General features: G+C 38.8%; 1 protein-coding gene and 3 non-coding genes across 4 annotated transcripts in view; 1 reads left to right on the top strand and 3 right to left on the bottom strand.

Annotated features, from left to right (window-relative positions):
• Positions 1–25,176, top strand: part of cdk14 (cyclin-dependent kinase 14) — a 229,031-nt gene that overhangs the window by 617 nt on the left and 203,238 nt on the right. The window contains exon 2 of the mRNA XM_042490904.1: positions 15,889–15,920. Coding sequence (XP_042346838.1) covers positions 15,889–15,920 — 32 coding nt within the window. The remainder of the gene's footprint in view (positions 1–15,888; positions 15,921–25,176) is intronic.
• Positions 11,121–11,232, bottom strand: trnal-caa. Its single transcript has 2 exons — positions 11,196–11,232; positions 11,121–11,166 (listed from the first exon to the last, which is right to left on the bottom strand). It is a non-coding gene; the product is annotated as a tRNA-Leu (tRNA).
• Positions 12,687–12,799, bottom strand: trnal-caa. The gene is made up of 2 exons: positions 12,762–12,799; positions 12,687–12,732 (listed from the first exon to the last, which is right to left on the bottom strand). It is a non-coding gene; the product is annotated as a tRNA-Leu (tRNA).
• trnak-cuu lies at positions 14,533–14,605 on the bottom strand. The gene has a single exon. It is a non-coding gene; the product is annotated as a tRNA-Lys (tRNA).

Here is a 25,176-nt window from a genome sequence, read left to right as displayed (position 1 = left end):
CTTTTTGGTGGCTGACAGATTTTTACTGTTAAGTTTGTACAAGAGTTATGAGGACAGCGTCTTTAAAAGAAACACAGCTGGAATGTTTTCCTGAAAAGCTGCTGTAGAGTTTAGGTTTGATTGCTCAATACCGATTCCATACATATCATCATTATCGAGTCATAATGCTCACAGTCTTCGTCATCATAAATTCTAACGTAACCCTTTGAAACCTGAAGTAACATCACTTTTTTGTGCTGCATCCAGATGCATTTAAAACCTTTATACTCAGCAAATTGATTTCTTCCAAAAACACGGGAAAAAGGCAATGAGCAACTCGGCAAAAAAAGACCAGCTGCGAACTTTAAGAAATTAGTGGATTATTAGAAACAAAAGAAAATAAGAAAAAAAGGGAATTAGAAAAAAACAAGCTAGGGAAAAATTTCCAGAGAAGTACTTTTAAAATCACTTTCAAATAATTGTTATACTTCTTAATATTTTTTTCCCCTGGAACATCTCCTTTTTCCTTTCCTGTTCTTTATGTTTACTTTTTACTTTTTATTATTATTTTAAGGGAATTTTCTTGTACTTATAACTAATGTCCTACTAAGAAATCAAGCCATTATGCCCAGATTTCAAAGGTTTCAACCCTTCAAACCTTTGGAAAATTATTTTTTAAAAAGCTAGGAAAAAATTCTAATGAACTATATTCGAAATTTTTAAAAAATATAATTATTATAATTTGTAATTATTTTTTCAGTTCATCATCTTTTCTACTTTACCATGTTTTTCAGGTAATTGTCTTGTATTTTAAACTAATTTCTTGCTGATTTCTTGTTAAGTTGCTCATTGTCTTCTTTTCATGTTTTTGAAAGAAGTCAAGCAAATTTGCCCAGGTTTCAAATGGGTAGATGTAGGAAAAGAAATGCCATTTTTCTATCAGATGAGGAAGAAAACATGTTGACCATATAGTATCAGCTGTTTTTCTTTTTTCTGTATAAGTGAGCCATAATGACCAAACATACCAAAATGAATAACTCACAAGAGGTGCCAAAACTTTATGAACAAAGTCTCCATCTGTTTCTTTTTTTGGTACCAAAATATGCATGAGCCTCAGTGATAATGATACCAACTGTGTAGGACAGTTTATTTATTATTGATTAATCTGCTAATTCTCTTTATTAATTAATTAATTAATCTATTGGTGTCCAAAAAGTCAGATTACAATTTCCATCAAGTCTATGTGATGTATTGCAGTTGCTTTCTTTGTCCCACCATTACACCTTAAATATTCATTCTTCTATTCATTCATTCTTTACTGTCAGAATATACAAAGAAATTTAAAAAAAACCTCACAAGAAAACGCTGGTATTGGACATTATTTCAAACCCAGGATTCATTACATTTGTATGTTTCATATGTATCATTTCAAAATTTCTAAAGTGGCATAGTTTATCAGCTGACTTTATCATCAAGAGATGGAGGCTATGGTGGATGGCATGACACCTGCCAAGCTTTAGACCACTGTGTGTAACCACCAAACGACAAAAACCGTCAATTCTACTGAGACTTCGCTGTGTTTTCAGCTGCAGTTTACCCACTAAAACTGGGTGCTTTAAGCCACAACATAATCGGTTACTTACCATAATCAGGTAGTTTTTGTGCCTAAATCTAACCTCACCGTTACCACAACGTTGAACTGTAAAGTTTCGATATATCTGCTATACAGTAACATTCTAATGTATCATATCCATGGTTTGCAAACATGTATGATGCCAACATTTTTTTCTGGTGATTGGGTTGGCTCAGTGCATACATGGGTCACAAATCAGGGCTGAAACAATTAGTCAATTGATTAGCTTATCTGTGCAAAATTAACTGTCTTGATAACCAGCTAATCCATAAAGTGTGAATACTTGAAATGTTGGCATTGTACATTTCTGCAATACATTCTACTTGTATAATATTATGTAGCAGATATGTTCAAACTTACATTTCAAAGATGCTGTGGTTAACACGTGGTTACATTTAGGTACAAAAAACACTTAGCTGTGGTTAGAAAAACACCATTTTCTGGCTTAAAATCCCCACTGGAAAAGCAGCAATGTCTGAGTAAAAAAAACAGCTTTTTATGCCTAAAAAGCTGCTGGAAGCTTGCTAAGTCACAACCGGATTTGTTGTTTGTTGATCTCGATAAGTGATCTGCAGCTTGGCAGGCAGGGGACACCATCCCCTCCATCCCCTGATGACAAAATCAGTTTTTCACTTTCGAAACTTTAATATGATATGCATGAAATGTGCAAATGTAATGTATCCATGGTTTGTAGGAACATGCAGAGGTGTTCCTGGAGGCGCCTGTGCTGACTGAGTAGGGCCTTTCACAGTGCAACCTGTCAGCTCGTGTAATGGCACTACTATTTCTAAATGACTTCAGACGCATCCTTGACATTTCTATACTGCAGTTTCTTCTTGCCTCTGATATATCTTAGACATCAGCTAACAATCATCTGTTTACTAAGTCAGCAAGCATCTTCAACATTGTGTTCCAGTCTCACAGATTGTGCTTGATCTTAAGATACATGTTTTATACCAACACTTATGTGTACACTAGTAAATGGCATCATCCATCAATATGAATTATGATGGACTATTTCAGCTCAACTGATACCTGGTAAAGAAGTGAAACCATTATATTTACTATTTCATACAAGGAGGTTTAATATAAGTAGGTGTTTCTGCAGATTTTGTTGCCACTTGACAGAAATACCATAGAGGAGACTAATTAAAATACTGGATTTTTGAGGCTAATTCTGAAAGCAAAATCTGAGTTCAAAAAGGTTGGAGCTGTATATATCTGCTGATGTTCAGTTTTTGACATAAACACATTACTCCACAATTCAAGATGGTACTGCAGAAGGCAACTGTAGTTCTGTGCTATTATTTATTGTACATACGTATTTAGTTTTTTAGAATATATATATTTGTACGTAGTAGTAAAATGTCCATAGTAGTTGTTTATGTTAACTTGTCCAGCTCTGTTTCCTTGATTTTAGCCGTGTATCTATTTAGTGTGTGTACTTTGAGAGCTTTGTAAAAAAAACAAAACAGAGTCTAATTCCTTGTGCGCACAAATACTCGGTGATTGAAGCTGATTCATAACAACTTGTAATTAGGATCTCTTACATTGGGTTAGTTGGTTGTATTTTGTGATTTAGATATGCGCTGTATTGGACATTGTGTTACTTGGGCATAACTCTGACTCATAACTCATAACTCAACTCTGACGTATATGTGCAGTGTAAAGGGATGTGTGTCCCTTTGTCTTCTGTTTCTGTGTCTTCTATATTAAGAGGTTCTTGGGGGTCCGTGAACGCAGCACAGGCGGGACTCTCCATGAGTTCTTTTTTTCCTCAAAGCAGTTAGTGACTCGCAGGGTGTATAATTGATCTGTTAATTCCTTCAGAGCTGATCAAATTGATTGATGAGAGACGCAGCTGTTTGTGAGTGAATGCAAACTTTTAGACTTAGCAGAATGAACGATTAATTTTCACTAGCAATGCACCTGACATTCTGCTGCTCCGTCTGTGCCCAGAGTGCGCACTCTGCTCCAAGAGTGTGGTGCAGTCAATAACTGAATAGTGTAAATATTTAAAAAATGTTCAGAAAGAATGGGCCACCTCCAAAAATAGAAAAATCTGTTTTTGGCAGCAGATGTTTTAATTGTGGCATCCTGCCAAAAATAAATGAGTTAGGTGATGTTTTCCAAGAGCCTGATTTGTCGTACAGATATAAAGTGTAAAGCAGCAACTAAGCTTATTATTGGTATGTTTTGTTTGGGTTTAATCAATAAACTGTTGGCTGATAAAATATCAGAAAAACTGTCCTCACAACTTCCCAGAGTCCAGTCCTGGACTTATTCAGATGTTTGTCTGTCTGACAAACAAGCAGTTTAACATGAAAAAAAAGATTAATAAAAAACAGAAAAGACAATGAATCAGTTGTCAAAATTATTTACGGTTAATGCCATTAATCAGCCTGCCTCGGATTCATGGTAATGTTATGGACAGTATGGGTTATAGTATTGTGCTAGAGTTAAATCCCTGTATCGCCATCATCATTTCTTTTCATTCCCAGTTATTAAGTAGAGTTCTTCCCCAATAATGAATGCTATGCTGCTAAAGTAACCTCGACTGAACAAAAATCAGCACGCACACACACTCACGTCACTGTAGTCAAGGTGCACCCATCATATCTCATTTCATCTTTTCTCGCGTTCCCCTGTTTCTCCTCTCTTATACTCACACACACACACACACACACACACACACACACACACACACACACAGAGCGCCTCGGCAGTGATCTTCAGTTCAGTGGCCTTTGAAGCGGTGTGTGTAGAGAATGAATAGCTGGATGCGGCCTATTCGAAAAGATGAGAAATGAACAGAAGAGAGTTTGGGTCGATGTCACGGGGGGGAAAGAAAGATTGGCATTGACTTTTCTGCTGTGCTGACGCTCATCTCTTATTGGCCATCTTTCCTCCCATCTAAATCAACACATCTGAGCATCGATCGGCCTCTAGCCCTCTGCTCTACGGATGCTTAAACAAAGCACATTGAAGAGCCAGCTTTATTGTTTATGTCCTTGTAACAGTGTTGATCCAACTGGTCCCAGTGGGAAGGGCTGCTTCATGTGGCAAATTATGGCACTGTGCAACATTATGCATTTGTGGATGTTTTGATTTTAATAGCTTTGGACCTGTTTAGTGGACTGGTGTAGGGTTTCTCTGCCTTTTCTGATCTGTACGCCCACGTTTGATCCTCAGGAGCCAAGGCATTAGAGAGCTGTCAGTTTTTCATGAGAGCCTCAGATGGATTTTATGGAAGATTAAATAATTACTTTATTTAAAGACAGATTACTCCCCCTCAACCAAGAGAGAAAAATCACTCTCTTTCCACATTTATACCTTGTTGTCGTCTTTTTTTTAAACTTTGAATTGTGCAAACATTACTTTATTAATGATGAAAACCTAAAATGATTTTCCGTCCTCCCCTTAAACAACCTAATTATTGCTTTTCTGCAGTAGTGACCGAAAGGCTGGCCCAATCTCTGGACCTGCGGGATAAATCTTGGCAGTGAAGTAAATTAACACAGCATTACTGCCATTGAGGTGCCCTCGAGCAAGGCAATTAACCCGCAATTGCTCCTGAGGAGTTGCAGAGTGGCAGTCTGTTCAGTGTGGCTGGAGCTTCAAGATGTGGATGTGTGGTTAAGAGTATGTCCACACCAAGACGGCATGTTCACGACTGCGCTCACCCTGTTGCTGTCTACATTCAGATGGTTCACAAAACTCCTACTTTTAGGCCAGCCCAGTCACCAGACAAGAACCACGAATATGTTAATTTTGCATAATTTATATCTGTCACATTGTTTTGAAAGTGACATCATGCGTGAGCTGACATTGTCTTGGGAGGTGGAGGGGATGGAGTCATGCCGCAGACCACTGTTTGAAACCAGTAAACAAAACTGATTGTGATTAAGCAAGTTGCTTTGTTCTTCTTCTTGAGGTGAAAACGTTTTCCAGCGACCTGTCGATGTTTTTCTGGCAGCTTTTAAGGCACCAGATGTAGTTGCTTTGTAGCAACCTGACGCTGTTTTTCGAGTGACTTTTTAGGCACCAAATGTGGGTGTTTTGTAGTGACTTGTCACTGTTTTTCTGACATTTTTTTAGGCACTAAATGTAGGTGTTTTGTAGCAGCCTTTCACTGTTTTTCCATGGAGTTTTGGGCAACAAACATGGGGGTTTTGTAGCGACTTGTCACTGTATTTCTTGCAGCATTTTAGGCACTAAATGTAGGTTTTTGTAGCAACCTGCAGCTGTTTCTTGAGTGGCTTTTTAGGCACCAAATTTGAATGTTTTGTAGTGATGTATCACTGTTTTTGTGGCTGCTTTTTAGGCATTAAATGTAGGTGTTTTGTAGCAATCTGCTGCTGTTTTTCAAATGGCTTTTTCAGCACCTAATGTGGGGGTTTGTAGTGATGTCACTTTATTTCTGGTAGCTATTTTGGCCCTAGTTGTTGTTTTGTAGCGATCTGTCTTTGTTTTTACAGTGACTTTTGGGCAGCAAACATGGGGGGGTTTGCAGTGACCTTTTCGCTGTTGTTACAGCAGCTTTTTAGGCACCAGTTGCTGTTTTGTAGTGACCTGTCAATGTTTTTCCAGCAGTTTTTTAGGCACCAAATATAGTTGTTTTGTTGTTACCCATTCCTGTTTTTTGCCTAATATGCTACATAATAAAGTGAAACATTGGTGGTTTGTAGAAATGTACAATGGCAAAATTTTTTTTTTTGGCACTGGCGTTATACAAGCCGTTGTCAAACCCTACACTCCTCTACACCATTGTGCTCCTCTGCCTCAGCACCATTGACACTGTCACCCTGAGGGCCCTGTGGCTGCTCACGTTGGTCAGTGCCCTTCTCTGTTGTAGGCTGGAGTGGCGAACTGAACTCCACTTCACTGGAGTCAGTACAGCAGTGTCACTGATCATCTTCTACTGCAGGCTGTAAATGCACCGTTTCAAACCACAACTGGATATGTCTAGTATTCTCTTTATAAAGCTGTTGTCATTATGCTGTTATGTTGAGCATAAAATAAAGGTTTGACAAACATGTAGGGACCGTGGTGCAGGAGTATCTGTTTTTCTTGTTAAAAACTTGGTAAAACCTTCTCAGGGTGCGACACTTTTCACAAATATTTATACCTTGGCACCTTGATTTGATTTCCCTCAAAAGAGTAGGAAAAAGGCAAGGAGCAACTAAACAAGACATGGAAATTGCAAGAAATATGTCCAGAGAACTATAAATCTGTAATTATCGTAATTATATATGTCTAATTATCTTACAGAATTCTAATTTAAGCACTTTTTTCAGGTCATTTTCTTTTTTCATTGTTTTATTTTTCTCTCTTTGACTTTTTTGTTGTTGTTTTTTGTGTGTGTCCCTGTAACAGGTAGCGATAGGCTATCTGCCCCACCTCAGTGACTCAAGGCTGTCACAAGTTGTTTTCAAATGTAAAAAAAACCCTAAGAATTAGTGTGGAGGAAGTGTTCCTGTGTGACTATAAAAAAGGTTCCTGGAGAGGAGTGTTTGTGCTCAGTAGAAACTTTCCTTGATTCTGCAGATGAAACACTGAGTAAAGTGACTTCAGGCAGATTTATCAGCACATCTCTGAAGTTATTTTACCAAGAGAACACCTCCTCTGTATGAGTGGTTTGGCTTCTTAATGTTTTCCTCACAACTTTGATCAAAAGACAAATTCTTTCAAGTGAGAGATGCAGTAAGAAAAGCTGTACAAGCAGTAATGAGGTGTTATGGGTTTAAGGCAGAAGTGGCAGCTTTTTTTCTCATTTTCTGCAGTGAGTTTGGACAAAACAGTCTTTTCCCTCTGTAACATTTCACGTATCCTCGTAATTTCCCTTAGACAGTGATTCTATTTTTTTTTTTTTGTATGCGCACTGGAAATAAATATAGTATAAAGATAATTTGCCGTGAGAAAGAATACTCTGACAGCATCTCACCGGCATCAAAATCTAAATGTTTTGACACTTTTCACTGAGTGCTCCTTCAGCACAAATGAGGGATCTTCATTTGATGTTTTCCTGAAAAGTTTTCAAAATATCTTTTTATTCACATCATGTCAAAAAACTCACATAATAATGTGCAGAAAGCATGCACATGCACACATATTCTTCACTGGTTGTTTTTAACATGTAGAATCTTAATCCTCATAAAGATACATTTTCACTTGGGATTGCCTCTTGCATATTAAATACAGTCATATTTAATGTCAAGGGCCTAATGATTATGTTTGTTGCAAGATATACTTATATTCTTATTTATGCCAAGAGTAAGAAGATGGGTAGGCTACCATTTCAAGGAAGGTATAAAGCCAACACTTCATATGCCCTCAAAGTTATGTCAAGAAATATTAACTGCATGTAACCCCATAATACTAAAGCAACATATACTTTTTACAATTCAGTTTGTATTTAAAAAATGACACACACTGTGTTAGTTAGAGCTATTGCTGTGTTTTTTTCAACTATTGACAGGATGACAGCAAACTCTTGTTTTTAATTCTATGCATGATAGTTTTTCCCTAGCTTTTTAAAAATAATTTTATAAATCTACTGATGTCTTGCAATTTGTGGAACAGTTCTACCCAAGTTGCACATTGCCCTTTTCCCTTTTTTTTTGAAAGAAATCACACCAATTTGCTCAGCGCTCAAAGGGTTAAATACTTGAGAAAAGTGTCTGAAAGCAGCACAAGAAAAGTGATGACACTAAAGGTTTCATAGGGTTGATTTGTTGTCTCACATCATCCAACTGAGATCTAGTTGAAATGTGAATGTGGACAGAGGTAATGCTACAAACCACAGCATTTTTGGTACAAATGCATTTTACCCCAAACAACTGAGAATGGTTTTTGAATTAATATTTAAAAGATTATTCTAAATCCAAACATTTGAAATGACTATGTAAAATGTGTTTCTTGTCCAGTGAGCACTAAATCTTGCGTGTCAGCCGGTGCAGTAGCTTTATTGTCTACCTGCAGTCTAATCCATTGTATTGAGTGTGGATTTGTGGCTGTGATTATGCTGTCTGGAGTGTCTGGGAAGTCTTTGGGGAACGTGTGTGTACTCACCCTCTGAGGAGAAGGAAGCAGCAGTTTTAACGGCTCAGTGACTGCGCCGACAATGCTTCCAAACACTTACTCTGACATAAAAAAAAGTCATTTTACCACAAAGCAGCCCCCAGAGCACCCTGTCCTTTCGCCATCTGTACTGCCTCCCTCATTAGACAACATGATCATCATGAGGAGTTAATAACTGAAAAATCATCATTTGCTTATTAATAATGCTCTCCGCACGCTTGTTGAGCTGCGAGTGATTCAGAAATCAAAGCTGCAGAAACAAACAGTTTATTCCCTTCCTCTGCATAAATATGATGGATACTGATGCCAAGTGCAACACTCTCTTCCCCTTCAATTAATGTGAGGAACACAGTGGTTTGTCTTAATGGATGTAGATGTGACAAATAACTGAAAAGCTTTTTGTATAATTTTTAAAATTGTGATTCTTAGTCTATCCAGCCTGCAATAAAACATTACATGTAGCCTAATGCACTACAAATTAATGTAATCTGAAAGTTGTTTCCTGACCATTTCAGAAATAAACATTTTTTTTTGTTGTGTGACATCATAACACATATCTGAACCCCCCCCCCCCCCACCCACACACACTAAAAACAAACAAACAAACAAACAAAAAAAAAACCCAGCAACTAAATTCCACAGAGATGCTTGGTAACAAACATGATATTGGAATGGCAACACTTTTCTATGTGTACTTGTGTCTGACCATTACCCCCCCCTTTTTTTTGTATGTTTGTCTGAATGATCCCATTTCCTATTTTCTGTGTTCTCATAGAACGGACAAACTGCAAAACTAGGGGTGACGCTCACTGACATCCCTAAATCAGCCGCTGGTTGACTGTCGGCCTGGTGTGTCAGGGCTGTTAAACCACTCAGCCAACTTGACAACTAAACTCTTAATTTAGTGTGGACTAGTGACATGTAAAGACTGAAATTGTTTTTTTTGGAAACACCCCTAAAGCTACTATATTTATCATTGTCAGCTTTCAAAGCAGCAGCACATTACGTAGCTATTTGTCTACCACATCTATGGGTAAGATATATGAGAACTTAAAGTCCTCAGTACAGTGTACACCATAACACATTTTCATCAGGCTAAGTATTCGTCTAAATATCATCACCCAACATGGGGTTTGAACCCACATCCCTAAACTTAGAAGTCTCATGCTCTACAGAGCTAGCAGGGCAATATTTGACAGAAATTTGATCCAATTTAGGGCTTCTAATGGTCTGAGATCCCCTTACCCAGTTGGATTTCTGGGTGGATTTTCTGAAATACCAATGGATCTGTTTTGTTTTAGTCAGCTACTGGACAATCAGCTCATCTGTGTAGCTCAGTCTGTGTTTTATGCCCAGTATATATTGTATGATATTTTGGGCTGAACCACTTGTAGCTTAGTCAGCGTTTTACACTCAATTTGGTCATTTTCTCATGATTTTATAGGCTACATGTACATTTTCAAGGGAAACATGTTTGAGACAGAAACAAAAGGAGGAATATCTGTATCACCAAACTAAAATAATGAAAGCTACAGATAACCTAGGTCAGGAGCGGGATTTGAACCCATTCTTCCATTTGGACACCAGAAGTCCTTTAGATATTGGAAGGAGTCAGCCCTTGTGTCTGGTACCTTAGACCACTCTGCCATCCTGACAACTATGATACTAAATGTAGTCTGGAGTTACAGCTTTAAAGAGATACAGGAGACCTTTAAAAATGTATGACAACCATACAGCCACTGTATCATTGTCAGCTTTTGAATTGGCAACACCTAGCTGTTATGTTATGTTATGTCAGCATGCGTCGGTTGACGTACACTACCAACATAGTGCCAAAATACACCCTGAAATCCTGGCATCGAATCCCACTCGTGCACAACTTGTAATGACCATATTATTAGCCCACCAGACTCTAATTACTATCTAGTAATGATGATATGACTACTGTTCGTGTGATACTCACTCGTTATGATCATATGACTGCTGTGCGATCGGTGCCAAGTCGTTTTGAATATGACTACTGTTCACTTGCACAGTGCGAGTGCGTAGGCTACTGTATGAGCATAACAAGTTGGCACCGTACTGGCACAGAGTACACAGCAGGTTACTCATACTCATATGTTCATAACAACTTGGCACAGAGCGTGTAAAGTACGGGCTCGTACTGTACGCGCTTGTGCCGATACCAAGCATACAGTAGGCTACTAATATGATCATAACAACTTGGCACAGAGCGTGTAAAGTACAAGTGGAGACGCCTGGAGGAGGCAGGCTCTCATGTTCCATTCTTGGTAGCGATACGAGCACCGATTGGCTAAATCTTGGTAGAATTCTTGGTAGTAGACGGCAAGGTGATTGCCTGTCACTACCAATAAAAGAGCTTGACTCATCTACCACCTAACTAAATTAAAGCTGCAGATAAACTATATGTCAGGAGTGGGATTTGAACCCACGCCTCCATTCGGAGACCAGAAGTCCCTTTGACTTAGGAAGGAGTCATACCCTTGAGTCTGGCGCCTTAGACCACTCGCCATCCTGACACCTGATAATCTGAAGTCAGTCTGGAGTTACATGTTTACAGAGCTGATGAAGACTTGGAAAATGTATGACAACAACCATAAAGCTACCAATTTATTATTGTCAGCTTTCAAAACGGTAACATGTTTCAGTTATTTGCCTAACATATCCATGGCAAAGTGATTTGAGGACCGATGGGTTTGCCTTTGATTCAGTATGCTCAATTGGTGGAAAAGAAAAGGACCAAGTGGTGCTAGCAGTGTAGGATACAGCACAAAAACCAGTCGCGGTCCGGTATCAGTTACTATTGTCAGCATTGTTATCATGATCCTGATATTAAGAGTTACATGCTGTACTGACTGAGCGAGCCGGGCTATATTTGATGCAAAAATGGATCCCATTTCGGGACTGAGAACGCTCACCCAGTTGGATGTCTGGGTCAATCCCTCAAAATATTGATGGATTTGTTTTGTTGCTGACTCAGTCTGCAGCTTGACAGTCAGCTCACCTGTATAGCTCGGTTAGTGTATTTCACTTCATTTGGCATTTTTTTTTAATGTTTTCAGACATAAACAAAAGAAGAGATATCTGTAATACTAAACTAAAGGAATTAAACTGCTGATAACATTTATGTCAGGAGTCGGATTAGACATTGGAAGGAGTCAGCCCTTTAGTCTGGCGCCTTAGACCACTCTGCCATCCTGACAACTATGAGACTAAATGTAGTCTGGAGTTACAGCTTTAAAGAGATACAGGAGACCTAAAAAATGTATGGCAACCATACAGCCACTGTATCATTGTCAGCTTTTGAATTGGCATCACCTTGCTGTTATGCTATGTTATGTCAGCATGCGTCGGTTGACGTACACTACCAACATATTGCAAAATACACCCTGAAATCCTGGCATCGAATCCCACTCGTGCACAACTTGTAATGACCATATTATTAGCCCACCAGACTCTAATTACTATCTAGTAATGATGATATGACTTCTGTTCGTGTGATACTCACTTGTTATGATCATATGACTGCTGTGCGATCGGTGCCAAGTCGTTTTAAATATGACTACTGTTCACTTGTACAGTGCGAGTGCGTAGGCTACTGTATGAGCATAACAAGTTGACACCGTACTGGCACGGAGCATACAGCAGGTTACTCATACTCATATGTTCATAACAACTTGGCACAGAGCGTGTAAAGTACGGGCTCGTACTGTACGCGCTTGTGCCGATACCAAGCATACAGTAGGCTACTAATATGATCATAACAACTTGGCACAGAGCGTGTAAAGTACAAGTGGAGACGCCTGGAGGAGGCAGGCTCTCATGTTCCATTCTTGGTAGCGATACGAGCACCGATTGGCTAAATCTTGGTAGAATTCTTGGTAGTAGACGGCAAGGTGATTGCCTGTCACTACCAATAAAAGAGCTTGACTCATCTACCACCTAACTGAATGAAAGCTGCAGATAAACTATATGTCAGGAGTGGGATTTGAACCCACGCCTCCATTTGGAGACCAGAAGTCCCTTTGACTTAGGAAGGAGTCATACCCTTGAGTCTGGCGCCTTAGACCACTCGGCCATCCTGACACCTGATAATCTGAAGTCAGTCTGGAGTTACATGTTTACAGAGCTGATGAAGACTTGGAAAATGTATGACAACAACCATAAAGCTACCAATTTATTATTGTCAGCTTTCAAAACGGTAACATGTTTCAGTTATTTGCCTAACATATCCATGGCAAAGTGATTTGAGGACCGATGGGTTTGCCTTTGATTCAGTATGCTCAATTGGTGGAAAAGAAAAGGACCAAGTGGTGCTAGCAGTGTAGGATACAGCACAAAAACCAGTCGTGGTCCGGTATCAGTTACTATTGTCAGCATTGTTATCACGATCCTGATATTAAGAGTTACATGCTGTACTGACTGAGCGAGCCGGGCTATATTTGATGCAAAAATGGATCCCATTTCGGGACTGAGAACGCTCACCCAGTTGGATGTCTCTGGGTCAATCCCTCAAAATATTAATGGATTTGTTTTGTTGCTGACTCAGTCTGCAGCTTGACAGTCAGCTCACCTGTATAGCTCGGTTAGTGTATTTCACTTCATTTGACATTTTTTTATGTTTTCAGACATAAACAAAAGAAGAGATATCTGTAATATTAAACTAAAGGAATTAAACTGCTGATTACATTTATGTCAGGAGTCGGATTAGACATTGGAAGGAGTCAGCCCTTGTGTCTGGTACCTTAGACCACTCTGCCATCCTGACAACTATGAGACTAAATGTAGTCTGGAGTTACAGCTTTAAAGAGATACAGGAGACCTAAAAAATGTATGACAACCATACAGCCACTGTATCATTGTCAGCTTTTGAATTGGCATCACCTGCTGTTATGTTATGTTATGTCAGCGCGCGTCGGTTGATGTACACTACCAACATAGTGCCAAAATACACCCTGAAATCCTGGCATCGAATCCCACTCGTGCACAACTTGTTATGACCATATGATTAGCCCACCAGACTCTAATTACTATCTAGTAATGATGATATGACAACTGTTCACTTGTACAGTGCGAGCGCCAACTTGTTATGCTGTGCGAGCATAACAAGGAGGAGGCGGGCTCTCACGTTCCTTTCTTGGTAGCGATACGAGCACCGATTGGCTAAATCTTGGTAGAATTCTTGGTAGTAGACGGCAAGGTGATTGGCCATCACTACCAATAAAAAGGCTGGACTCAAGGATGGCAGGGAGCGCCAGCTGGGCCCCAAAATATTGAGGTAGTCATACCCTTGAGTCTGGCGCCTTAGACCACTTGGCTGATAAAATTTATGTCTGGAATTGGATTTAAACCCATGCCTCCATTTGGAGACCAGAAGTCCCTTTGACATTGGAAGGAGTCAGCCCTTGAATCTGGCGCCTTAGACCAATCTGCCATCTTGACTATACAATACTGATTTCAGTCTGGACTCACATTTTTACAGAGCTATAGGAGATTTGGAAAATGTATTACAGCCATAAACCTATTTTATTTATCATTGTACACTTTCAAAGTGGTAACAATTTCAGTATTTGTCCATCACATCCATAGCAAAGTGATTTGAGGACTGAAGACTCCTTAAAGTCCCCAGTACAGCATACACAATCACATCTATGTCAGGTTAAGTGTTAAGGAGACTTTGACAACAACCATTAAGCCACTGTATTTATTACTGTCAGCTTTAAATTGGCAACACATTGTAGCTTGAAGACTAGACACCTCTCTTTAAAGCGTACACTGTACACCGTAACACATCTTTGTCAGCTTACCTCAAAGATATTTGCCCAACGTGGGGCTCAAGCCCATTACCTTGAGATTAAGAGTCTCATGCTCTACCGACTGAGCTAGCCAGGCTATAACACATGTACCGAATGATAATATAGAAGGGTTGTTGTTAATAGAAACTGTATATAAATATATGAAAAAAATCCGCCTGTGTTGAAAGGTCATGCAAAAGCAGGCAGCTTTTTACCCGTGCTGTAAGGTTATCCCCATCGCTCGCCATCTTTCTTAGCTCAGCTGCTTGTTCCACCAGTAGAAACTGACTTCTGGTGGCACATGCTGTACACCACATCATGTCAACACAGCATGTCTGTATCAGTTTAAGAAAGAGTGTATTTTTTGACCGTTTGGAAAATCATACATGAAACTATAGATTCCTATAGTAGTATTATTATTTGTCACAATTAAGTTTGAGTGCACAAATTCATTCTTAATCTGGGGAATGCAAACCTATGATAAAATATTGTATTTAAGTTATTTAAATTTTTTTTTTCTTTTACTGGGGCTATTCAACTGCATGGTGTTATCAATAAAGGAGAATTCACAGCCACCATATATCCAGGCTGTGATGGCATGAATTTTATCATGTTTGTCTTAGCAGATTTTGTGTAAAGAAATGATGACATGTTGTTAATTCCACATGAATTTGTACTATGGAGCAACATTTCGGTTAAAATTTTGATTTTATCAACGCGGGTAGCCTTGCTTGGCAAGAATGAACAAGAGATGGCGATAATAATTTAATATAATACGTAGTATGATGAAATGAGTTCTTGCTACTTTTTTTTTTTTAACCCAAATCCATAAATATAAACATTGCTGCTCATATAGCTGCAACAATTAATAATTGATTAGTTGATTGAATGACATTTTATGTAATGAGTATAATTAATTACTCATTTCAGTCTTTTTTTTCATACAAAAAAGTTAAACATTTGCTGGTTAAAGCTTTTAAAATCGGGGGATTTTACTGCTTTTCTTTGTCATTTATAGGTTAATAAAGAGTCTTTGGGTTTTGGGAAATTGTGGTTTGCATTTTTCACAACTTGTTGAAAATAATTGTTAATGAAAATAGTTTTTGGGTATAATTTGGTAATAATATTTTCATTACTGCTAGTGTTTCTCTGCTCCCTCCTCTGGTGAAATTTCATAAGAAAACTGAGTTGTCACCAGTGGACTCCCCTCAGCTCAATCCAAAGTAAAACTTGCACTTCTTTATAAGTGCAGAATGAATTCCAGTGACAGGGTTCTGTGCTGTGCTTCGTCTCCAACATTAGACTTTTTATTTTGTTCATTCTTCACAAGATGTCAATACAGGCAGTGTCTGATTCTCTCTTCCTTTCTTCTTTTTGCAGCTTTCAAGAAAGAGGACAGCGGCTTTGATGAGGTAGGATGAAAACAAGTGAATTTTAGGGAGCTTGTGACATCACTGGCCCAGTTTCAGGGCTATACCAAAGTGCTGTATTTTTCAGGAAAATTATTCATCAAGGTCTTGTTGGCCAGATGTTGTCAGGACTGCATTGCAGTTGATTTTTTTCTTTGGATGTGGATCCTGCTGTAACCCTGCATATGGTGTGTAATATATTCATGTGTGGAGCGTGGTGGTTTTCCCTCTCATCTCAGAGACGTCCCTCAGGGTCAGTCGCCTTCACAGGGCTTCTCTGGCCAGCCAATGAGAGACCACCAAAATGCACCAACCATAGTCTCTCTGTCTGAGTATACCCGGGGCCCCTGACTTGTTTTACAGCCACCCCAGAACTGCCTCGACTCTCACTGTGTCACATGTGAAATCATCATTTTTCATACATGTAAATTATCTCTCTCAGGGGAAATATGTTGTTGCAAAGGGAGATGACACAACAGAGTGGTTAGTCCACACAATAAGCAAATGACTAAGGACGGTTACAGATGTTTGGTAGCTGAGGTTTGTGTACATTTATGGCCTCCTGTCTTTTCCTTTGAACAGGCTGTGATGCATTATGAAAAAAATTCTTAAAAAAACACTCCCAACACCCCTCATGCAGTGCAAAATTCAGATTCACTCAATGAAATGTGGTGCGCTAAGCTGCCAGGTGGATAGCACATTGACAGTAGTTTATTGTTCAAAAAAATGCATTCATGTGTTACAAGTGGGAAACTGTTTAACCCCAGGCAGTGAATCCTTAATATTATTTTTAGAGGTTGTTTTACTCTGGATGATGCACAGGTTTTTTTTTTGGATGCCAAAGGGCATTTATGCTCATTCTTTGTGTGGGATGATGATTTGTGCTTACAAACAGACAGAAATTTCTATAAAACATATGTAATATTTGTAAATGTTGGCATTTTACATTTCTGCAAACCATAAATTTGGCACTATTGTATGTTTAAGTTGAATCCTTACATTGCTTTACATTTTAACAACTCTGTTGACTGCGTGTGGTTATATTTAGGCACAAAAACCACTTGTTTACGGTGGGAAAAGATTTCACTTTGGCTTAAAATACCACTTTTAGGGGGCACAGTTCTGCTGGAATTGCAGGAATGTATCATTTAAGACCAACCACTTTTCATAGTAGGAAACACAGTGATTGCTCTATAAGAAAATAACTGCTTTTTGAGGCACTATCTTAACAGGAAACTCTGCGCAATTATTGTACAGTTACGGAGGTTAAGGTTTAGGCAATAATGGTTACTAATGGTTTGTTGTAGGAAAAGAAACATTGTTGGGTGTCTCCAAGTTTAGGCAAATACGGTCACTGGCAGCTGTGGTTGCCAGAATAATTCTGTAAAAAAATGCAGTAAAGAACTTTAAAGAACAACCGTAAATTTAGCAATTCAAAATTGTTGTAATTACAACATTTTTACACTGTAAAATTCACACTTTTTAAGACAGAAATTCCATCAACAGTCACATTATGTGTAAAAATCCTCAAATTTAATTAATAATTGAAAATCTACACATTCGAAAATCATAATTTTTTTCTTTCAGTTTTATATAGCTGTTATAGGTAGGTAAAATAACCTTTTCTTTCAACGTCCCAATGTTTAAGCCAAAAACATTTTTTGAGTGAACATTAATGGGACCGTTTAAGACACAAGTTTAAAGGAAAATTCAGATGTATCACTCACTGTTTTCAAATCCAGTGTAAAATCCATTTTAGGCTACACAGTAATCTGTAAAGCATGGCATATGAATTTTTAAAATGTAATATACTTTCTCTCTGTAAAAAACCCCAGAAAACTACACTATGAGCGCATTGGTCATGTGATCGCAGTCTTTCAAAATCCGTGGGATATGTGCGAAATTTGGGTGCATTACTTTTCGTAGCAAAACATACACACAGTTTGTGAGAATATAAAATATAAATCAATGCAAAATATTGTATATATAAAAATATTGATTAGTGCAGCTTTAAGGTCTACAAAACAGCTGTTGGCTTGAATTTGCTGCTGTATTGCAGCGAGGAAGATAACTGTCTGTAGTCTTAATTAGGAGATATGCTCCTCAGTTTACCACTACACCAAAATATTTTTACTGTAGCTTCAGAGTGCAAATCTCCATGTGAAATACAGACATTAACCATGCTTTTAGGAGTGGGAAATAAAATCTGGAAAAATCAATAAAGAAACTTGTTTATGGATTAAATAACCATACACGAATGTCTGTTTTTGCCTGATGCAGCAAACCTAGCAAATCAATATGCTTCATTGCACTGATGCAGAAATAATTTTAAAATCTAGTATTTGCATAGAAAATAGTAAGTCCTACTCTTTGATTTGCAATATTTTTTACACTGGTATAACAAAAAACATCCAGAGATATTAAAGGGACAGTTACCTCAGTACAAGTAGTGTGGCAAAATGGTCGATAAACTTGTATTGCCTCACAGTATATATTGTTGTATTGACCAACCCCATGTTGCCAGAAACTCATCTTATCCCAAAACACTTTTTAATTCATTCTGTAGATTACTTTTATTGTCCCAGGAACACTGTGGTGGTGTTATTTTGCAGCCCTGTATAACATATTGATTCCTCCTGTCTCAGGCTGCTTGATGAGGCAGTCAATAGGTGTAAAGGGTACTGGGACGTTATGTTGGTATTGACAGGGGAATCGTGCTTGGCTGGTCTTTTGAGTTGAAGTAACAGTGAGTGCACCTTCTGCAGATGGCTACCTAACGCTGAGTCCTTGTTATGAAGCAGCCACATGGTTTCTTCTGGAAGCTTTCCAGTGTATTGTCTGCGAGAGGCGGTGGCATTGCTTAATGAATAAGTGATAAGACACCGGAATGCTTTGTGTTGATGGGGCAGACATGTTGGCAGATTATTTTATTCGATGTGATAGACCTGTGATAGTTCAAGAAAACATCAGCACCGGACTCATCAGCAGACTGGCTCGCCATTTTTCCTCATTTCCTCTCTGAAAAAGCTCATTTTCTGTTATATCAATAAATCCTGGAAACACGTTCCAGCAAAAAGCAATACAGTTTAGCAGCACCACAAACTGCACCCTCCAAAATGATCATACAGTGGAATCAACATGTTCCAGAGGTTGGAATGTATGGCTGCACTGTTGTATAAGACTGCAATAGTTTTAGGAGGGTGTACCTAATAAACTGGCAACTGAGTGCATCTATGCAATCACTGTACTGTGATGACCTAATATCACCTGAGAAATTGTACCAGCCAGTTTATCGGTTGGTGAGCAGTTTCACATATTTAATGGGAAAAAAGGGTGTTTAAATTAGGGGTCGACTGATATTTTTCAGGACTGGTACGTATACCAATAATTAGTAGATAATGAGGCTGATAACCGATACTTGGAACGAATATGCATTTAGAATGAATATGAAAATCTCCAACATAAAACTGTGTTTAAATTCCTTTAGCAAATGTTTAATTAAAGTTAAACTTTTAACATCAAGTACAGCAAGCAGGCTGATAATCTGTTGACCCCTCATTTTAACATCGTCAGTTCCTTAGTTAAGGTATAAAAAGGATTGCTTTGGTGTCTGGCATGTAATGGGGTGTGGTAGGACCCAATTGCAGCACAACAAAGCAGGTGAGTAGTTGGGAATGACCTTTATTTAATCTTTTGGCAGGTTGAATAGAGCTAAGGTGAGTATAATGAGGTTGCAGGTAAGTAGGGACAGTAAACAGTTCTGGGGTGGAGCAGAGTTCATGGGTCGAGCAGAGTTTTGTAGAGAGACTGGGGTGACCTCATGTTCACACGTGATAGTCCAGAGCTCGAGTGGGGAAATTGTGGACATGGAGCAGACTGGCAGGTGAATGTATCAGGTAAGTTGCAGAAACACTTACAGCAGGGAGTTTGTGGGAAAAGCGGGGACTCCAGGGAGGGACAGGCAGGGCTCGTGGTCAAGGAGGACAGGGTCAGGCATGGAAGCGAGACAATCTGGCAAAGAGTGAGTAGAGGGAGGCTGCTTAAATATTGGCTTGATTGGAGATGAAGAGCAACTGGGAGCACCAGGTGGAGGTGATGAGGCTTCTGAGGGGGAGTGGCCGGGTGGAGAGAGAGGCAGGGGCGAATTAAGTGGAAAAAATCCCACAACAAGCAGAGAGTAGACTGTGACAAGGCATCGATACTGAAAACTTTGTAAAAATAAACCTGGTCCTTGCAGGGACCCTGCACATACTGTAAAACTTTTTTAATAGCCCTGCTTTTATTTGCTTCAGTCGCTGAATGCCAACCTGTGTTTATATGGGACAGGCCTTTAGCTGTTTAACAATAAACAAAAACAACAAAACCTCACAACTCAAAAACAGTTTCTTTGCCTCTGCTGTACCATCATGAACAACACTCCAGCCCGTCCCCCTCCCCCACCGCCCACATGACAAAGGCTCTAATCTAGCCCCAGAGTCTGAAAACATTACATTAATGTTAAGCTTAATCAGTATTTATGCATTACATTAACGCACACTGGACTGGATTTCTGTACAGTTTAGGTCAACTTAATTATTTAAACTTAAGATATTTGCACTGCAACTCTACTTCTGAAAAACTGTACAATCCCTCCATTGCACCTTGTACATTTTGTGTCCTTTATAATCTATTTTGTCATTTTATAATTTTAGACTGCTTCTTTTTTTTTTTTTAAATCTTTTGTTCTATTCTATTTAAATTCACTATTTTATTCTTCCTTTATTTTAATTGTTTTGCACCAAAACAGCAAGTCACATTCCTTTTATATGTAAATGTACTTGGCAGTAAAACTAGATTCTGATTTTGATGCTGAAAAAAAACTCTTTCTCAGCAAAAATGGAAAATACTATAAAATTTGACAGTTGAATAACATATTATTTATGAATTGTTCATTTGATCTAGCCTCTAAAGACAGTGCATCATAGACAGAGAGAGCGTGAGAGCGAAACTTACAGCTATCGTTTTACTGCACCTGAGGATTACCGCACATGGCAAAGCAACACAACACCTCTGCATTCTGTTAAAGCAATATTCATAACTTGAACTATTTTCTATGAAAAACCTTTTTGGGGCTTTTTGATCAGTGGATCCTGATAGACCAAAGGAATATAAATATTTTACTGGGTAATCAAGGACTGGACCGGTATTTGGACATCATGACCACTTTTGCAGTAGGGAGTCACCACCTTTTTTCCATCTTTCATTTTCACCACGCTGGTAAATCCAAATGAATTATTAGGCCTTTGGTTTCAGTCACATGAACTGAATAGTCGGATAGTTGGAAATCAAATGCTAACTGAGCTAACAAGGTGTGGCATGTCCATATCGACAAAAGTGTAAACATTTATATCTGTGCAGGATCTCAGCAGCTAACTAAAGCTCAGGCAGGTAGCCAACAACTCAGTTGGCTTGAAGAGGTTTTGTACATCCAAAAAACTTCTAGAATAGTTAACTGCTTGGAAACCAGACCTGGCATCTAATTCCAGTGTTTATTTGTCTAAATGTTGTTATTTCTGAGCTCCAATTATTATTATTTTTATTTGAGAAATGACTGAAATACATATGCTGAAATATTGTTAAGATTTCAGCATATGTATTTCAGTCTCTAAGCGACCTGATACATGGCAACATGCTCTCATTCGCAGGGAGTTCAGCATGGCAGCTTACCAATGTGCAAGGCACCTTTCAGTGTATAAATGAGACTCATCGGGCTTTCAACTAAGTCCAGTGTGAAGTCCAAGTAGGGTGGAAGGGTTTCTGGGAGGAAGGGCTAGTGCATGGTTTCAAGCACACACAGGACTTTCACCCAGGAGACAGTTGTCTTTGTCCCACGTGAAACCAAAGTAAATTAAAGTTTTTCAACCATGTAATGTAAACTATTGGCATACATTACATGACGTAGTCATCAAGTGACATACTCTTTAAGTAACTGTAACAAGCAGAGTTTTTTTTTACCTAAACCATGATATTTTTTGTAAAATTAACCAAGTAGTTTTACTGCTTAAACCTAAAGTAGTTTTGGTGGGTAAGATGTAAGTTAACTTTGAAAGACACCGTATCCTTGACAAGTGAAAATTGACATGGGCACTGATGTTCAAAACTGGTAGAAGGGTACCTAGAGTGTCATAACGCATAGGGTCACTGACCAAGCTGCCGCATTTGATGAGTTGGGAAGGAGAATGTGTTGCATATGCACCGACCATATCTCATCTTGTTACAGCTCAGTTATCTTCATGTACAGCACAACTTTAGCTCCATGTAATTTCATGTTCATCTCATGCTCACCATATGTAGAAGAGAAGCAGTTTGCTCTCATAAAGCACAGTCAGCTGTGGTGTGGTGGTCTAGTGTAGCTGGGGAAATGAGGAATGCTATGCTGTAAGATTTGAGAGGACCTTAGGAAATCTGTATTTTTGTTGGCAAAGGGACATGAGAGCTCAGATGCAGGGACGTCACATATGTTTGGTAACCGGGCTGTTTGTCAAGCCTCTTGTGATTGTTATGATAAGAAGATATAGCCCATGTTCTTGGTCAGATAGGGACTTTTGTGGTGAAACAACATGTAACAGACCATTTCTAGCAGTCACTGCCATGGGAATTAGCTCGGGCCATTTGCTATAAATGGGCCTTGCTGTTAAAGAAGAATGTAAAGAATCTGGGAAGGAAAAAAATCTCCTTCCTGTCCAGCAACATCATGTTTGCAAGAAACTGAATGATGGCCGACAGCTACAGTATGTGAACATACATACAGTACTTTAAACAGCAGCGTGTGATTGTATATGTGCATGCAGTCATACCCTGTGTCTGGGAGAGGCAGACAGAGACGGAGAGCTTGTTTGCCACTGGTGTCTGTTGAACTGATGATCATTTATCATGTGAATAGGAAACTATGTGTCTGTTTAAACCATAGAGATGGCTGGTCAGACGGAGAGGTCTGAGCCTCTTACGCAGCAGGAAGAGCTCAAATTGCTTAAGTGTAAGTTTAGTGTCTTGACGTTAAAAAAGTAATATTGTCATGGTGACATTGCATTTGATGAAATAAAGAGCTGGCTGTGTCCTCCAACCTAAGTGACAAAACAGGTCATTTATCTTATTTGGTTCATATATCATCAGGACAACATTCATCAGGGCGCTTTCACAATACATGTTACCGCTAGAAAAATAGTTCACAGGAGACCCCTGTGTAAAAGTAAAAGTCCTTATCACAAGAGGTCAGAAAACTGAACAGAAGTCGTGTTCAAGGAGTTTTTTGTCCAGGAGAAAGTGCTATTCTGCCTGAAAATCTCTGACTTAGGAAGGAAATCTCTGCTCCCGTGTGGGTGGTTATAGCTGAAACATTTGCCCTTCTCTCTCTCTGTGTGTCTGCCTCTGTCTCTAATGGAAACGGATACTGAAACCTGACTGGCTTAATCTGAATCGGTGGTAAAAGTGCTGCACTCAACACAAAGAGCCTGTGGTAGCCTCTGATTATTGAGGACTGTCTCTCTCCATAGCTGCTGTGTGTGTGTGTGTGTGTGTGTGTGTGTGTGTGTGTGTGTGTGTGTGTGTGTGTGTGTGTGTGTGAGAGAGAGAGAGAGAGAGAGAGTTGTGTGTGTGTGTGAGAGAGAGAGAGAGAGAGAGAGAGAGAGAGAGAGAGAGAGAGATTTTACCCTCATGAAAGAATTTGCTGTCACAGAAATTGTCTATAGCATTTAGCATAAACTGTCAGGTTTTGTTTGAGCTTTTTGATCAGTTGACAGAAATGGTGATTGCCACCGAGGTAATGATTTTCTCATTAGCCCTCTTTGAATCTTTGTTCTCTTTCTCTCGTGCTTTGTCTCTTTCCTTCTGTCTCTTTGTCTCTCTCCATTTTGTCCCTGTCACATTCGAACTTCATTATCTTTTCTCACTTGGATTGGAGCTGAATAATCTCATGTGTTTGGTGTCGGGATCAAAAATTAATGCTACAATTGTGTTTCTCAATTACTGAAAGCCCATCGAGAATCCATTAAAAGCAAAACGACGCCATTGGTCGCATGGAGCTTAAATCTGTGGATTGTTTTTAAAAAGGAAAAAGGAAAGTAGGTGCTTCCATGCCTTGATTCTTGTTAATCTTATGTGTTTTTGTCACAGTACAAACCTTGAATTAGAATGGAATTCAACCTTGTCCATTTTTCAGGTTTTACCACCTTGAATTAGCATTAATAAAAGGTATTTCACCACTACACAGTAAATTCAAATTTATAGTTTTCTTTTGATGTTATCCTCAAAGTTCCTCCCCAGAGAAACACAAAAGTCTCCTGGCTGATTTAAAGGAAAACTATGATTAATGACAACTTTGTGTGATGTTCTTAGCTTTTGCCATCAGTTTAGTGGGAAATGATAACTTGGCTCTTGTTGTGATCTCCAAATACGGCAGCATTGTAAAAAAAAAAAATAGGTTGAATAGTTTAAAATTAAAACATGTAATCAGTCTGTAAACTGTAATGGTTGTTTGGGTGATAGTTTTACTGTTTACCTTCATTTTCTTTTCGGAATAAGTTTGACTAACTTGACTGCAAACCTTTTGACTGGGTTTTAATGCCAACCCGTCTGATCTGCTGATGGCTTGAGTTTCTTGACATCCTGTATGGCATTTTGCATCTTTTTTAGACAGACAGTGGTGTGAATTAGACCTGGAGCAAGTCAGCTTTGTCCATGTAACCGGGAGGAAACTATGCCACCATGGAGGTTAAATTCATCTAACACTGACCCACATCTGAAAGTAAATTGATTCAGACAGCTGAAGGTTTTATTATGTCTCCACACTCATAGCTGTGGCCCGAAACATTATGTTTTTGGATTATCCAAATATATGTATACCATTCTCGTGAATGCAATATCTCAACAACGCCTTGAGGAAATTTCTTCAAATTCGGCACAAACAATCCATTTTGACTCAATAGAAATAAAGCAAATGTTTTGAACATCCATTGCCATACTTCTTGGAATGTTATTGCCAGAGGTGAAGTTGCATAACATCACTTAGTTGAAATCTTATCTCGCAAAAGTGTTTTATTGACATTTTGAAAAAAAAAATCACTAATTTCAGACCATATAAAGAACCTTGACCTGATGAACCGTGGCCATCTGAAATAAGCTCTCCCACTCTGCAGCTCTTGTGGCATTGGGCAGTAATACTTACATTATTATATTATATTTTTACACTTGGACACACAAATAGAAGATTGAATTAAGACCT

This window comes from Plectropomus leopardus, chromosome 7 (genome assembly GCF_008729295.1).
Source record: "Plectropomus leopardus isolate mb chromosome 7, YSFRI_Pleo_2.0, whole genome shotgun sequence".
Taxonomy (NCBI): domain Eukaryota; kingdom Metazoa; phylum Chordata; class Actinopteri; order Perciformes; family Serranidae; genus Plectropomus; species Plectropomus leopardus.
Note: the sequence above shows the minus strand (reverse complement) of the source record. Positions and strands in the feature narration are given on the sequence as shown.